The sequence below is a fragment of the Amia ocellicauda genome, chromosome 19, assembly GCF_036373705.1.
Source record: "Amia ocellicauda isolate fAmiCal2 chromosome 19, fAmiCal2.hap1, whole genome shotgun sequence".
NCBI lineage: Eukaryota > Metazoa > Chordata > Actinopteri > Amiiformes > Amiidae > Amia > Amia ocellicauda.
The window spans coordinates 22,085,634-22,101,934 of NC_089868.1; the positions used below are offsets into that span (position 1 = coordinate 22,085,634).

At 37.7% G+C, this 16,301-nt stretch overlaps 1 protein-coding gene across 2 annotated transcripts in view; it reads left to right on the forward strand.

The window, feature by feature from the left end:
- The window catches only part of dennd1b (DENN/MADD domain containing 1B), a 90,118-nt gene extending 74,018 nt beyond the window's left edge, over positions 1 to 16,100 (forward strand). For both annotated transcript variants that reach the window (XM_066692506.1, XM_066692507.1), the window contains 5 exons: positions 75 to 131; positions 920 to 1,009; positions 8,394 to 8,470; positions 9,452 to 9,668; positions 10,116 to 16,100. In XM_066692506.1, the coding sequence (XP_066548603.1) occupies positions 75 to 131; positions 920 to 1,009; positions 8,394 to 8,470; positions 9,452 to 9,668; positions 10,116 to 10,664 (990 nt within the window). In that variant the 3' untranslated portion in view covers positions 10,665 to 16,100. The remainder of the gene's footprint in view (positions 1 to 74; positions 132 to 919; positions 1,010 to 8,393; positions 8,471 to 9,451; positions 9,669 to 10,115) is intronic.
- Positions 16,101 to 16,301: the final 201 nt, after the last annotated feature.

Here is a 16,301-nt window from a genome sequence, read left to right on the forward strand (position 1 = left end):
TTTTTCTTTCTCTGTAATAAAGATAAACAAATGTCTTCTATAAAATTGTCAAACCTACTGATTTCATTTTCTAGGCTAAAAACCACGCCAAGCAAGGATATAAAGAAATGAAGAGCATTTTGAAACAAAAGGTAAGCTATTTAAATCAAATTGGTGTAACACTCCCTGCAGTACATATCTACTTAAGTATGGAGTAGGTGATTTTCCAAAACCTCAGATGATCAATGTTTTAATCAGGTTTGAAGTCTGCTTAGTACTTTGTTCAGTATTATACATTTTTAAAAACGAACCCTCTGGCTATAGCCTGTCATGTCATACAGACAGTGAACGGGCCCTTTATTGTTTGCATATTTTATCAATGAACCACTGATTTCTTCAAAGTTATTGTAACGAGATGTATGTTTTCATAAGGGTGATTGCTTTGATAGTGCAATTGCAACTTGAACTGTCAAGCTGAGAACTTAGCTATGGTGTGCATATGAACCGGCTTTCACATCTGATAGTGATATATTAGCTGTAGATGTCTGTTTTCATTTATTAAAAAAGCTTATAAAAAAATATATCAAAACCTTATATGCATTGCATGAAATATAAAACAAAGGCAACATTATCTGTGTATTTATGTAGTGATTCATTTTCTATAAATCTCCCGAGCAATGGTAGTTATCTACCTTGCTTTTCTAATGTAACATTTTTTATTCCTGGAAGGAAATGGCCCATTCAACTCCATATGAACCTGCGAGTTGAGCTTTCCTCGGCTGAGCAGTCCCTTCCCCACTCAGATTTCGTTTTCACTTATCTGTGACTTAGAAGTTAGTGTTCCCTCACAGTTAAGGTTCATGTTTTATCAATGCATACTCCCAGTGAAGGGTTTTAGAGGGAGGAAAGATGACAACTCTTAAATGTGCCGTGTTTGCAGGAAACCGATGAAGAGGATGGGAATCATTACGCAGGGTCTCCCACCAGTACCAAAAGTCTCTCGCCAAAAAGACTCCAGAAGAAAAGAAAGGTAAGCTAAGGAATGATATGTGGTCTGTAAAATTAAAATAACTACGAACCATTTCTGTTGCCTGGGTGTGTAATTGGTGTTAAAAATACTCCTAATTCTCAATTTCTCTGGAATCCCTGGTACCAATCTCTTTGGCAACACCTTGACTCCTTTCCTCAGGATTGAGAGCGCGCATTCACAGCTCCTCTGCAAAATAATTGGTGCCTGTAAGTTAGGTTTATGTAATGAAATTAAATAAAAAATAAATAAGGTGAACGCAGCACCTAGGAAGTCATTGATTTGAGTTGCAGTTCCTCTGAAGTTCCAGTGTTGGCTGGGGGGGCAAGAATGATCGCCACACGGGCCGTGAATCAATAGTGAGTGAGTGGCTGGCAGAGATGACCTCAGCTACAGAATTCTGTTCACAGATGTTGATAAGGTTTATTATGTGATAAGATTATGACATTGTAAGACATTTTATTTTCTGCATTTTATTTATTTCATGTATTTATTCAGTTTTGTATTTTAATAATGTTTTCTCAATTAAAAAAAAAAAGCAGATTATTATAGTTGAACTAAATCAACCTTTTGTATTAATAAAATATGTCAAGAATTTATTGGAGGTGCATGGGTATTTAAGATATTGAATTAGTGGAAACCCTGAAGCTTGCTCTTTTTACTTTTAAACCTCTACCGGCAATGCATTGCAAAGCTTTGAAAATAAGAAAAAAAATAAGATTTTAATTGTTTTCTGTGATCTGCTGAAAGCAACGATTTGTTTGTTTTTTTAGATCTTGAAACAGGTGCCCTTTTCATTTCTTTTCACTGATAAACAAGAAATCCACATCTGCTGAAAGACGGTTTATTGAAATGTATTTTTAAATATTGGTTTGTGTGTCATAAATACATACTGAGCTGCTCGCAACAATGTACACATTGAAGGAAGTTCTTAAAACAGCTGTTTGAATTTTTGGTTTACATGCAATAAATTATGCTGATGAGTACAGCTAAAAAAAAAAACAACGAAAAAGAGAAATGCACGATCAAATCAATTGTAATGAAGTATCGTTGTGTTTGTGTGTCTTATAATGTGCCTGAGAAAGCGATGGAGTCCGCATCTTGTTCTTCTCATTAAAATAGTATGAAGCAAAGATTTAAACCTACATTGACTTTCAAGGAAGAGAGGCTAGAGATTAGGTGCTTGTCCATCAAGCATGCTCCATCAGTAATGGGGCCTCTCTCTCAGCGCTGCTCACCGCAGCATGTCCTCTCCTACGGCACCTTGGTTGTCACACTCCTCGCAGAGCCAAGAAACAGAGCGCTGTGATTGCTCACCAAGAACCGGTGCTTTCACCGATTTCCATAAATGATTCGGGTTCTCGGCTCCCAGTACATCGATATCTGTGAAAGCCTTGGGAACCCGGGCTGTTACAATTGATTTTTCACTCTGAGGTATAGCTGTGAAGCCTGAAGGATGCTGACAATGATTTAGTCCTCAGTGGTCAGACTTTAACCATTTCAGCCTCTCTGGTGGTGGACACCTAGGCAGCTGTGCGGTCGCGTTACAGAATGACACCTAGAGGTTGAGCTTTCTTTGCCACTGTTTATGATACCGAGAGCTTTCAGTTATATCAGTTCAGGTGTTTGGAAGGCACTAGTAGAAGAAGAATTTGGGTTCCTGGGTTTAGTTGAAGATCCACAGGCAATCACTTGGGCCCCGGCGATGACAGGAGTGTTTTTCCTTTATTCTCCCTTCACTTTTCCATGGGTAGAGTCGGCTGGGTCACAATCCTTGATGCAAATATTGCACCCTTTAAAGAGCAAACCATTGGCAAAGACAGGCAGATGTCCCTTTTTGAGAATCGTGGGGCATTTGTGTTAAGTTGCATTTCTTTCAAAGATCAGCAGCTAACATTTTCCAGTGGCCAAAAATGCACTCGACACAGACTAACATAGTTAGTTGAGGCTCAAACTGCCCCATGCAAATCTGTGTGACAAAGGATAGACAGCCACAGACTGAGAAATTGTATAGGAAGAGAAATGGCATCTCACTGGTCTCCTGGTTTCTGAAGAGTTTTCCCCACACTTCTACACGTTCAGCTGTGTTTGTGGCTTGTTGTTTCTGGCCTTCTCTTCTGTGCAGCCCAGTGGCCATTCAGAGTTAAATGTTTACACCCATACTGTCTTAATTGGGATCAGTCTATTAAAATCTATGGTCAACAAACGCTAAAAATATTGAATTTATCGATGACTTTTAGTCTAGTTTAATGAACAATAACTGAATCTCTGAAGGACATTGACTCAAATTACTAGTGTAAATGCTACTGCTACTACTATACTATACTATACTGAGTCCTTACTGTAGAGACATGCATAGAAGTAGTAGTATTAATGTAGTAACCGATATGTTATATACCAATTCAGACTAATGTGTTGACGGCTATATTGTTTTTCCTTTTAAATCACAGTTTATAATTAACTGCTGTGCCTTTCTTAACAAGTTGTCTTGGTTGGGAACAAAAAAAAAAAAAAATGAAAGAGCACTGTAAGAAAAAAAACATATTTCAATTGTTAGCTTGGACACAAGGAGACTGCAGACACTTCACAAAGTTCTTAGCTCATTTATTAATAACGGTACACTTATTTTCTTCTTGCCGAATAGAATAGTGTATATCCTGCGATTTCTGAATTTGATCTCCAAAACACTGACTTGGAAGTTTTCCCTCTTAATTAGTCCGGTTATTTCCTGTGTTGTTGATGAAGCTTAAATAAATGCCAGAAAGGTGTAGCAGCAAAGGTCTTCCAATTAGGCTTTTCAAACACAAGCCAAGCTCCTCCCTGCGTCTGCGTGGCCGTGATAGATCCCTGTTCAACAGCGATATAACAGGACTCTGGGGACGAAGTGGGCACGGATTATAATGCCGAGAGGGTTGGTACCTTGTGTCCAGAGAGGATAGGGTTTCTTCCCCACAGAGCACAGAGGTCCTTACTGGGGAAGTGATTTCCACATATTAGATGAACTCAACCGACACTTATTCGAACCCCAGTTCATAAATCTCTTGAACGTCAATGATCTCCTTTGTGATTAGGAAACAGTTAGTCTTTTATATATGTTGGCAGATTTACATAATTGCATGTATAAAATTATATATGATTATAACACATACTAGATATGCATGCATTCTACTAGTTTTTGATTAAAATGAATTCCTCACTAGCGACTGAAAGTACTGATTTTAGTGTAGTCTGTAACAAATCAATAATGGAATAAAAATAGACATTTTGAAATAGAGTAGTTGTGTGTGAAGCCCTTGGCTAAAACTATTCTTAAAATAATTTGAAGATGTATAACATGATATTATGTTCTGTATAATAACTGTATCTACTGTTCAAAGTATATTATTTTATGCGAATACAAGTAAAATATATAAAAATATTTGAATTTGAAAGTGCAGACAGTTTTCTATTGAATTTGAAAACAAAACATTTCCAGCTTTGCATTCCATTGAAAAGAACGTTAAACCTCCACTGATGCTGTTCCATAAAGGGATCATTGTCTATATTTTATCATCTTAATCAAATTAACAGGGATGTTTGTGACCTCTGGTTCTTTTAAGTCCTCAGAAACCTATGGGGAACAGCAACATGTGAGAATAAGGAGAACTGCCACAGTCGGCTGTTCTCCCTTTAGTAAAGAAACTGCACAAGTGAACTGAACAGATGGATAGCCCAGAGCCAAGACGAGCACAAAATCTCTGCATATTAAAGATAGCTTTGCTTAAAAAAGAGAAAAAGAAAAAGGGAAAAAAGCTGATTCAAGTTTTTTTGTAATTCAAATTCTTGTTTGCAATCAGATATTTGAGAAAATTGTGTAGTTTATCCTTTCATAGATTTTTATAAATATGAAAAATGATTTTAATAGGATTCAAAAGCAGAATACAGCATATATTAATAGCACTTTCAGATTTCTTAACAGAAGGAAACAAAACACAATGATATCTGCCATGTATACGTTTGTATGTAGCACAGAGCTCCATCCTTCAGACTCCCTTTATCAGTATGGTTATCAGTATGGTTTTGTTAGTATGAATATGTTCGCTGATGATTCATAGCGTTGAAACTGAAATTATAATAGCATTGTATTTTCTCAGGGATATCTGTATTGTACTTTGAATGTAGCAGGTAGCAACATACTAGTATTGACAAATGATCTTTAAAAATACATGTTTATATGCATGTGTGTGTGTGTGTGTGTGTTTGTGTGTGTGTGTGTATATATATATATATATATATATATATATATATATATATATATACACACACACACATAGTTTGTATTTGTAGAAATTTAGATTTTATCAAAAACACTAGCCTTGCATGAAGGTCTGATCCTTTTATATCTGTGGTACCATTTTGTTTATTGGGAACCCCCCCCCCCAAACTTCAGTATACACTGGAGCTCAGTCCTTGACTATAATTGTGTGTGTGTATATTCATATCATTTATTAAGCTACTATCAGTAATGTACCTGCAATGTCCATCTGTGACAAAAGTGCCATCTCCTGGCGATCCTGTATTACTGCAGCTCTCTTCGAATATGGAAAACTTCAGCTTTGTACAGTTTTTACATTTGAATATATCATTTCAATATTCACCTTTTAGGAAATAAAGAGAAGAAAAATGCTTCACATTCAGCTAGTAGAATAACAGGATAGTGTATCTTCGTTCATTTGATTTACGACTAATGGCTATATTTGAGGGATTCTTGAACAACTAAAAAGACTTGGCGAGGCAGGGATTTGGCTCAGCTTTCTTGTGGTTTGTTTGCATTTTCCAGGCATATCTTAATCCAGGCTGCCAAATACTGAGATCAGTGGCATGCTGGATACAGAAATACCATATGTAAAATAACATAAAATTCTGGTTATTAGACTGCAGAGCAGAAATATTGGCTGTAATAGAGTAATAGTAATTTTGTTTAACCTAATATTTCATACAAAAAGGTACATTTCTTAATTTTAGAAACCGTAAATAAATGTTCCAGTTTGTGAGGGGGGGAAATAGGGCTTAAAATCCAGAAATATGTCATTATATTAAAAATAGAAATGTAATCACAGCATAGCATGTGCTGATCACATTTCTGTCTGTGGACTTTCTTACCAGTTATTTGTATTGTGCTGATGTACGGAAAATAAATGTGTCTAAGATCTGCATTTACACACAATACAAGGTTGGCTAGTGTGTTAGAGTCCTGCGAATCTTCCGGGACATTTTGTAAACAACTTGTGTCTGGTAAAAATATAATGGCGTTATTATCACAAGATGGGTATTGTGTCTATTGTTTGTGTCTTGGTTTTCCGTGATTTGTTTCTAGCTCACATAAGACAATAACATCTGTGTGTGTGTGCTTGAGATGTGAATAGCTCAGTCTGTTTTCAGTGTCAGTGGAGAGGTGTTAGACAGGAATCAGTAGAGTTGGATCAGTTAATAAGGTTTTGGCAAGTTGCAGTACGATCTACACATGGCTAGTGTGAAAAGTAAATCAGCAATACTGTAATATAAATTTGGCCCCTTCACATAACCTACAGGACGCTGCTGAGGGAAGCACACTGTAGGGGGAGCAGACGGTGAATTGATTTTTGTTGTTGTTTTTTTGGCAGAATTAGTGTATGTCTAGGAGAATCTTTTTTTTTTTTTTTTTTTTTTTCCCAAACTAGTGGTTTGGCCAGATTCAGTCAAATGGCCCTGGCTCTTATTTCATATACTGTTTTCCCCCCTTGGCTCAAACACAACATCGGTTCACTGTGGGAGAAAGAGTGAGTCATCCATTACAAAAGAAGATCATTTTTCCATTTACACCTCCGTCTTTAATTTGGCCCTCACGCGATCGGGGGGATTATCAGACCGATCAGCCGGGTTTCTGTGCGTTTAACGTTTCTGTTTGCTGCGGTCTGCTTCAATACCTAGTTTAAATGATGAAAACTGTTCTGATTGTATTATGATGTTTTTTTGGCATCACTAAATAAGTGTGACCCTTGTAACTATAAACTAGAGTTATATAAACTATGGTTTTTGCATTTGTGTTTTAGATCTATCCGTGGTGCTGTACCTTTGTACTTCTCTGAAACTGGTTGTTGCTTTTCACTTGAGAATCTCTTGAGTTATCTCCTACAATGCAGTAAAATAGCCCTGCCCCTATAAATCTTTGAAGTTGTTCTTAATGCAGTTTTGGGTACAGAACAGAAATGCCAGAGTAATTCCCTTTGTTGTGGTTACTAAAGGCCATGTGAGCCTGGCTTGTTATTGTAGCATTAATGACGAAGGAAAGGAAGAGTTGCCTGTCACCGGTTTCAACGCTTTGGTGTTCACACTTTACAATATACTACAAAACAGAAACGAAGAGGGTAAATTATTGCAATAAGCATGGCATTAGTGTTATTTAAGGCCCTCCTACATGAATCCGACAGTGTTTTGCAGGTGCATTTACAATTTCACTTTCCACAATGCTGCTTGGAGTCGAGATTTATGATGCTGACATAGGAATCCATTAAAACATTTTTGGGACTCGCCGCCTAAACCCCCTGTAATCACTTTCATTATAGCTTCCAGCTACCAGAGAGAGGGGCAATCAGTTTTGAACATATGTTATTGTTTATTTGAATGGCAAGAGTCTTAAATGGCCAGTACACACATTTCTCAGCTATTTTTATAGGGAAGGCGGCTATTAACCCTTTCTGTGATGCGTTCCTCGTTTACTTTTTTCCCCAAGCTCTGTTACATATGTCAAGACTGTATTCAGACTGAAAACTCCAACTAATCCAGTGCTTAAGACCCAAAATGCTAATGCTTTGCCTTGCTGTGAATTTATATCCATAGCTGCCTTTCAATATTGATCAAATATAATTTTCAGGAAGCAGTAGACCTTTCCAGCTATTAACTGTTTGGTGACTCTTATTTATGGACGGACTTTGATAATGTGGGCAGATATAACTTTATGACCTCTTTTACGGCCTGCCTCCATATTGCCATGTGATAGATATGGGTACATGTGTGTCATGAAAGAAATGATGTTAATGGACGGCCACAGTTATGTACGCCACATGAGCGGGTGCGCTTGATCATGCTTGGGTTCTTTAATTTGCCAGTTAAAGTCTAATAGATACAGGTGTGCAATAAAAGGTACTCTGTGAACTTGCAGCATTAGAAATCAGTCTGGTCACAGGAATCCTTTTCTCGTGGCGCTGGTTTCGGGAGTTAAGATCTAGTGTGAAGGGCTGTAATATGTAATGGACGAAATTTTCACTTCTAGAGCAAGTCTGTAGCAAGTAAATTAAACTCAAATGTAAAAAACGTGTCGCTTCACATTATTGTTCCCTTTTTGTTTTTTCTTTTTTGGGGGAAACAGCAATTTTACAAGAAAAACCCAGCTATGGGCTGCCCAGACTTCGTATTAGATGACGACGAATTGGATCGACAAAGCAAGTAAGTACTTTGTATTAGATCTGTCATTATTTCCCCTCTTCTCTCTCTGCCGAGCTGGAGCTGATAGATGTTGTGTCCTTATGGGGTTTAATATGTATTTTTGCGATGACCTGGATTTGGACCTACAGAGCTCAATTAATTTTATTCAAGGCGATATGGATGTACAATGAAAAGAGTGTAAGTCACTAAAATAAGTCTCAATCTAAGCTGGATTCCACTTGGGGAAAATGCAAAAAACTAATTCTAATGGGTTAAATGTTGGTGGTCATAAGGACCATTGTCTTCTGTGTATGTATTTTAGTGTTTCTATATTGTAAACCAGTTATTGTTTTCGGTTTCCTCCGAATCTGCTGCTGAAACTAAATAGATGATCTGCTGAATTTAATCAATTATGTACCTTGTCTGGTTCAATATCATTTTCCTTTTCACTTTAATTTGCTTGTTTGTCAATTATAATCCGATTGTCATAAGTACATTACAGCCTCAAATAATGTTTCCCCCCAAAATGACTGATGCAGCCACCATGCCTCAAGTATAAGCATGTAATTCTGTAGATTAATTATCTACCTAATGCTCTTGAGAAAATTCAAGAGTTTTTCCAGTTCTGGATATTTAAACAAGGTATTTAGATATGTAATGCATTGACTGCAATAAATATCTTGATCTAAGACTTGGCTCAGATGTTAGCCAAAGAGGTGAATTTGAAAATTGCAACAGTAAAAAAAGAAAAACTAAAAAAACCTTCCTTCTTTTACTTGTATCAAGACTGACCTCTAGTGGACAGCTTTTCAAATCCAGTTTTGGAAATGTACTCAATACAAGGTTTAGTGAAGCAATTTTAATTGATTTAGACTTTAACAAGAAAATAAATGTACATCGTTTGTCAAAATCTCGTTGTTTCTTTACCATGATGTCCCATTCCAGTTGTTTAAAGTGAGGAAGCCCATGCATGCAGTCTGTTCACGGCTTTTCTCTTCTCAGAGTCTCTTCAGAAGGCAGCGGGGATCTCCCGTCCTTCAACGGGGACAGCGACGACTCATACGAGCTGGACACGGACAAGCAAAGCACGGGCCAGATGGACTTGCTGGGGGAGATTTTAGACACCTTGAGCACAAACAGCTCTGATCAGGGAAAACTTTCCGGAGCCAAGAGCTTAGATTTCTTCAGATCAATGGATGACATAGATTATAAGGCTACGGTGAGCTAGTATTAAAAAAAAAAAAAAAAAAAAAGCAAACGCTTGCTATATGGCTTAGATTTCACTAATCACTTAAAAGCTTTATTTGCAAAAATATTTAGTATTTGTTCCAGGGACTAGTAGAAGTCATTCCCGTTTCTTCACCGCATCTGGTGGGTCTCACACCTATAGTTCAGACCTTTTGAGCAGAAAATACGGCACACTACTATTATTTTATTTATGTTTGTTTCCTGAAGTCTGTCATCTGTTCAGTGGTTGAGTTAAACAGGTAGGCTGATTCATAAAACTGCATCTAACTTATGCATTGTATCTACTGGGTAGATAAAAATTAAAATATTAACCCCGTGTATGCAGTTTAACCCAAACAGATTCATGTTTTCACATGTTTTTTGTTACGTATGTATGTAGGTATAATTAATCATGTATTTATTCATTTTTTTCCCACAGAACAAATCCAACACACCTAGTGAAAGTAACCTGGACCAGCTCTATAGCAGCGGCGCCGATCCGGTGGGCTGGAATCTGGGGCAGGACGACAGCGCGCTCCACAGGAAGCACTTACCCCCGTCCCCGAGGCGCAAGAGCAGCACCACTCTCGGAGACTCTCTGCCTACGGCCGACGAAGAGAACCGCCCACCGCCCACTGCCGTTCATCAGAATGACAAGCCGAGTGTCGCCGTGGCCTCGGGATCGCAGGCCGTGGCCCCCCCCGCCCAGGCGGTCTCCTGCGGCATCGTCCGAAGAAACGTCGTGCGCAAACAAACACTACCGTCCCACCCGGAGAGCCCCCTGCACGACCACAGCGCCAGGCAGGCCGGGCGGCAGCCGTCGATGCTAGTGCCCTGGGAGAAGGAGGACGCCGAGGGAGATGTGAAAGAGGAGAGCGAAGAGAAGGGTCTCCTGGAAGAGATGGAGTCGATATACCGGCTGAGCTCGGCGCTGCATATCGGGCACCACATTTCAGGGGTTAGCAGCAACTCGGGAGAGGAGCTATGATTAAGCGACAGGGAAGTTTTAAGGTTAAGGGAAGTATTAGCTTGACATCCTTAAAGGTCTTCAGGGCACAGAGGACATACTAAACTCCTTCTCCTGTGTCATTACAGTTTTAAGTTATTTATTTTACTCTGTTGGATGCCCTCTGGCTGAAGCAATTACCGTTTTATAGCAGACGCATCCTGTGCTGTTGATAATCGATGCCCTTTAGGTAACTGTTTCAACCTCAATTAGTTTTTAATTGAAATTTGTTGAGAGATATGATGCCTCTCCGTCAAAGGTACATTTTATTTTCATATTTTCTGTCTTAGCATATTGTAGAATATCTAAAAAGGGATTTGTTTGTGTTGGCGCACAAATGTAAACCTTTTTTGAGTTGAATTTCCGATGTTGCCCGGTTGTCCATTATTACCTGTACCTGTACTAATTATAGAATTGCACTTATACAAAAAAAGGGGTACTTTTTAACTGTTGAAGCGGTACAGATATTTTTTTTCTAGAATTCAATTACTTTTTATTTTTTATTTTATTTAAAGTGACTTTATAAATCGAAAGTACATTTATAAAACAACAACATGTGGGTTTTGCATTCTGTAAGGATGCGATGTTGAAAACCTACACTGTAGCATAAAGTAGGACAATGCCTTAAACAAAATTATGATCAACTGAAATCACCACGTAGTGTTAATATGCATCTCTCTATAGGCCATTTCAGTTGGCACCCATGCAACCTTCTATTCTGTATATTTTAAATGTATAAAACAAAACCAATCCTTTCCTTCGCTTTTTCTATAATGTGTACATCGCTCTTATTGGAAATGGTCACTTTAGGTATATAACAGTACTCCGGTCATTATATTTAAACAGCGGTTTTCCAATGTCTTTCTCAGGTTGTACCCTTCTGTTCGGCACTGTGGTGTGTAAGATGGATCTTGGGTATGTTTTCACACGAATATAGATTCTTCAGGACACAAAGGAAATAAATAAGCGTGCGAGCAAGTGTAGTCACACAGACAGGCATATTCCTCATCCTGAGATAATCTCTTCTCCGTGTCGTTCTCGATTGTCCTCCTGTGTTTCCACAGAGAAAATGGCAGTCATTCTTTCTAATGTGCTGTCCAAGGAGCTGTCTGGAAATAGATCTGAAAGAATGAATTCTCAGGAAGGGACTGTCTGATTTTTATAAATCTGTTGAGATGCTCCGCTGCTGAAGTTTTACTGGTAAATATATCACTGAGGAAAGCGTACTCGAGAGGCAACTTGCTAAGCGCCGAATATGCAGTAAATGCATGCAGCATCATTTTCCGAGGTAACCAAATGATGTTGTCTCATCCAAGTGCTTGAATTTACAATAATGAGCAATACGTGTAACGAGAGGCCAGAAGCATTGTGCTGACAATGTCAAGCACCTTTCTTAAACTGACAATCTCCTATGGAGAGGACGGAGCCTGCAATAATTTTCTCTGAATGTGGTTATTGTGGAGATGTTGGTGGCGGTGGGGGGGGAGGTAATCTGCCTGCACTGTTAATTTTGGATGACAAAATGCCTAGCTTCATACAAATTAATTTGTCATATTTCATATAATAAGACACTTTAACTGTAAAATCACACCTCGTCCCCTGTATTCTGCGTTCGAGATGAAAATGTAAAGCAGTCAATAGAGTATTATTTTCCAAGTCTGTATTTAATATTTAGTGTCTAATCTTTGTTGATTAGGTGTATATAGATTTAAAAAAATCATGTTTCTGTAGTTTGAGAACACAAACTTATGAGTGATTGTAAAGCTAAGACTGAAACCAATATTCACGATGCATTAGATCATTTTTTACTTAGAATTGATTCATTTAAACTTCCACCAGAACTTAGAGGAAAGTTATAAGGAACTATCGTTGAGCCTCTGCAGCTGTTTGATTTCAAATATATAGGTTAACATAACTGGATCGCCTGTAGAGAAGAGACGTATGTTTTTCATGATCCTTAATGCACTGCTTTGAACCTTCAGTAACCAGTACAGGTTTTTAATTTCTCCTCTCAATCAAGGGGCTTTGACACCGGATGTGACGCACGTGGGGGTCAAAGGGCGGCCTCATGTTAAATCAGGGCTGCAGATACTGTGCAGTGACTTTGAGTTGTCAGACAATGCACCATAAACGCCACCGGAAACAGGATAGTGACTTTATACAGAAGTAGTAAATGGTTTAGTCAAATAAATGAGGTCAACCAAAAGGTAGGACCGAAATATTTTAAAAAACGTGTAATTTAAGCCCCGTAATCCTCCCACTTCAATTCCGTTTGTATGCCGTGTTTTGTTCATTTGTTTTTAACTTCCCCTAATTGGCTGATGGGTGTAAACGTCATGGCGCGGTGAGAACGTTGAAAACATTTGATCTTTATCTCTAAAACGAAGGCGTCTGCCATGCCCCGTCCGGTGTCAAAGCCCCTGAAGGAAGTTACAAATGTCAGAATATTTTTGTTTTTAATAAATTGACCTCGGTAATGCCAGGTATAAGGGAGCATATTTAACCAAAACACGAGATTCTGAAAAGACCCGTAAAGAATGTTTATTGTAAATGTCTGTTTACAGGCCGCAGTACTGTATCGATGGGATTACTATCCAGTACTGTCTCTAAGCTATGGGGGAACCAGAGTGACAGCACTATATTTATTGAACCAAAGACCATCTGTATTCAATGTAAAGATGGTGTGAGCAGAATAACAGCATTTTAATATGCATTAAGCATGGAAAGCATCCGCGGCATCTTGTTCAGGCATTTTTTAAACCTGTTTGAATCTGAATAACAGTAAGCTTGATGTATTTCATGGTTCCTATCAATTTATTTTATTTATGATGCTACACTAATAATTATCTTATGATTTTAGTCAGTCTTTCATTTTCACTGTATACATGTCTTGTATTTATGTTGAGTAACATTTGGAGTTAGTTTGGTTCCACAACCATGAATACTGTATATGCGCTTAATGCATAATTCCTTCTCTATCAGTTTTTGCATTTAAGGCTTAATGTGTGCCTTACATAAATGTGTTTAATCACAGCATTCAATGTATATTTGGCAATAACTCCGGCAAAGAATTTAATACAATTACGTTAGATCGTTACGAGTAAAATGTGTTTGTTCACAGTACCAGTGGTTTGGGTAGTTGTATCCTGAAGTATACATTTCATTGTAGTCCAAAAGTGATTGTGGAACATTTTATTATAGATGGACGTCAGTGTAAAAGCTGATTTTTCTTCACTCTCAAAACAAGTTTATGTGCCATCTTGTTTTCAAAGAACTGCCCCATTATGTGTTCAATGATAAAAACTGTCAACTTCATTTTTATGTTTGAAATGGTTTTGAGTTTGCATTGACATTTCATGATATTAGTATATTATCCATTGTGTTATTAAAAAGGACTCATGTTGCGCATGAAGAACAAAAGCCCTGGATTTCAATCCTGTCCACTCCGCTTCAAATGGAAATATAGTGTTGTTTGTTTTACTTTACATTACTTATACACTAGCATAATGTAATGCTCTAAATGTATACCAATATTATTGTAAATTAATTTCTAGTGCAAATTTAAAATACAGTTGTACAATCTCATTTACATCAGTTATTGTGTTGGGATTCTCTAAAGTGATTGGCAGTGATCGTATCTTTACACAAATTCACATAAAGGGGCTTACAATTACAAGAAAAACAATTACCCTCTTAATAAACTGGAGCAACTAGTTTGTTTTACATTTGTTTTACTCATGTTCACTTCAGTTCTTGCCACTCCCTTTTAAATAATCTAAAATTGCAATAGTGCCTGATGTAGTTGGCTGTACACAGACGCAAAGCCCCAGTGATTTACACCTGCGCAGAGCATTGAAAAACCAGCCCGGTGTCCCGACTCTTACATTACAACTGCTCTATTCATGTGAGTATTCATTGTAGCTTCATCTGGGTCTGTGTACCGTCGACCATCACAGTTAAACACACACTGATGTGTACTGTGCTGAGGGTTAGCAGCAGTGTTGTCTGTTGTTCAGTTCCTTCCTGCACACACTCCGTCATGCTTTCTGGAGTTCGTGTTGTTTTTTTCTTGCACATAATCGGTCTAGTCCTATCAGAGGTAACCCTGAAAAATACTGTTTGGCTTATTTAAATCAGTGTATGTTGCTTTCAGCTGCTGCTACTATATTCCCCATTCTGTGCATTTCCATTTGATGAGTTTTATGCTAAGTTAGTCATACAGCAAAATGAACTTCGAGAACATGAACAAAAACGCCGGACATTAAATATGGTGTGCAAGATTATTATTATTTTATTTTATCTAAGTTGGAATAGTGCAGACCGAAACCACTTGTTTTAATATTGATATAATATTGATATTTTCACTGCTGTTTGACTACTAATGTTTGTATCTGTATTTGTGCCGAGTTGCGTTCTCGGTTTTTAATGTAAATATGTTCTGTTCCAGTTTTGCCAATACATAGTTTTGTGTTTTTAGTTTTCTGTCTTCTACCTTTCAGATTGTTCTCATCAAAGCACGTCTGACTCTCTCGCTAGGATATATTCAGGGTTTTATTGCTGAATATGCTTCATCTGCAGCATGCTAGCCTCATTAAGCAGTGAAATGCCTTTTTCTTACAAACGTCTTAAAGTGTGTACAGCAGACAGAAATGCAGAGCAGGAAACGCACAGAAGGGAGGAACATGCTGTCTTCATAGTATATGTACGTTCATATATTTATTCAACTTTCGATTTCGAATTGTATAACTGGCCACACTCTCACATATATACTGTTCTCCTGTTGAAATGTGTGCTTTTTAATAGGAGCTCATATTGCCTGTGAGGTTGTCTTTACTAGTAATAGGGATGCTGGCTGTTTTGGACACCTCTTATAAGAAGGTACTGTGCAGGATATTATACCCTAGGAGTTTACTGATAGAGGTATCAATTGCAGTTATATTGAATCGGTGACACTGTGATCTTTTCAACAAAATATTGCTGGATCAGTTGCTTCTGTGTAATGATCACTGTATGCAAGGCATTGACGTGCCACGTTTTTTATACGAACAAAGACAATTCAGAGATTGCCAAGAATATGTGCTGCATATCAAGTTGCTTCCAATACCATTTATTTCCGAGCAGTTACAACACTGTGAGTATGGGTACTGTGCGCGTTTGACTTTAATTTAAATTGAAGAGTGTTAACTTCCATAAGGCAGATGTTCAAAAGTAGACTGAATTAAGTTCCAGATAATCATTTCTGTTACAAATTGTGTTTGTTCACACTTGCATGACTTTAATGCACAATAAAGTGTAATTTTATAAATGCATATATATAAAACATGATTCTGATATGGTGTTATATTGATGGTACAATATTTGAATTCATCTGTCCTAATAGCTCTAACACTGTGAAATTGAAATAAATTTTGGATGCTATGTTTGTCATCATTTTATTGTCATATTATTGGGTGAAATTAGCAGCTTAGGAGTTCCTTTACAGAATTTCATTCAGTCGTATTTACTCTAGTGTAGAAGGCGAAGAATACGTGGGGATTTTATGCAAGAGCATGAGAAGAGCAAAGCACTTTCATTTGGAGACGTTAAGACTCTTCTAGGCACATCTTTGATATATACTGT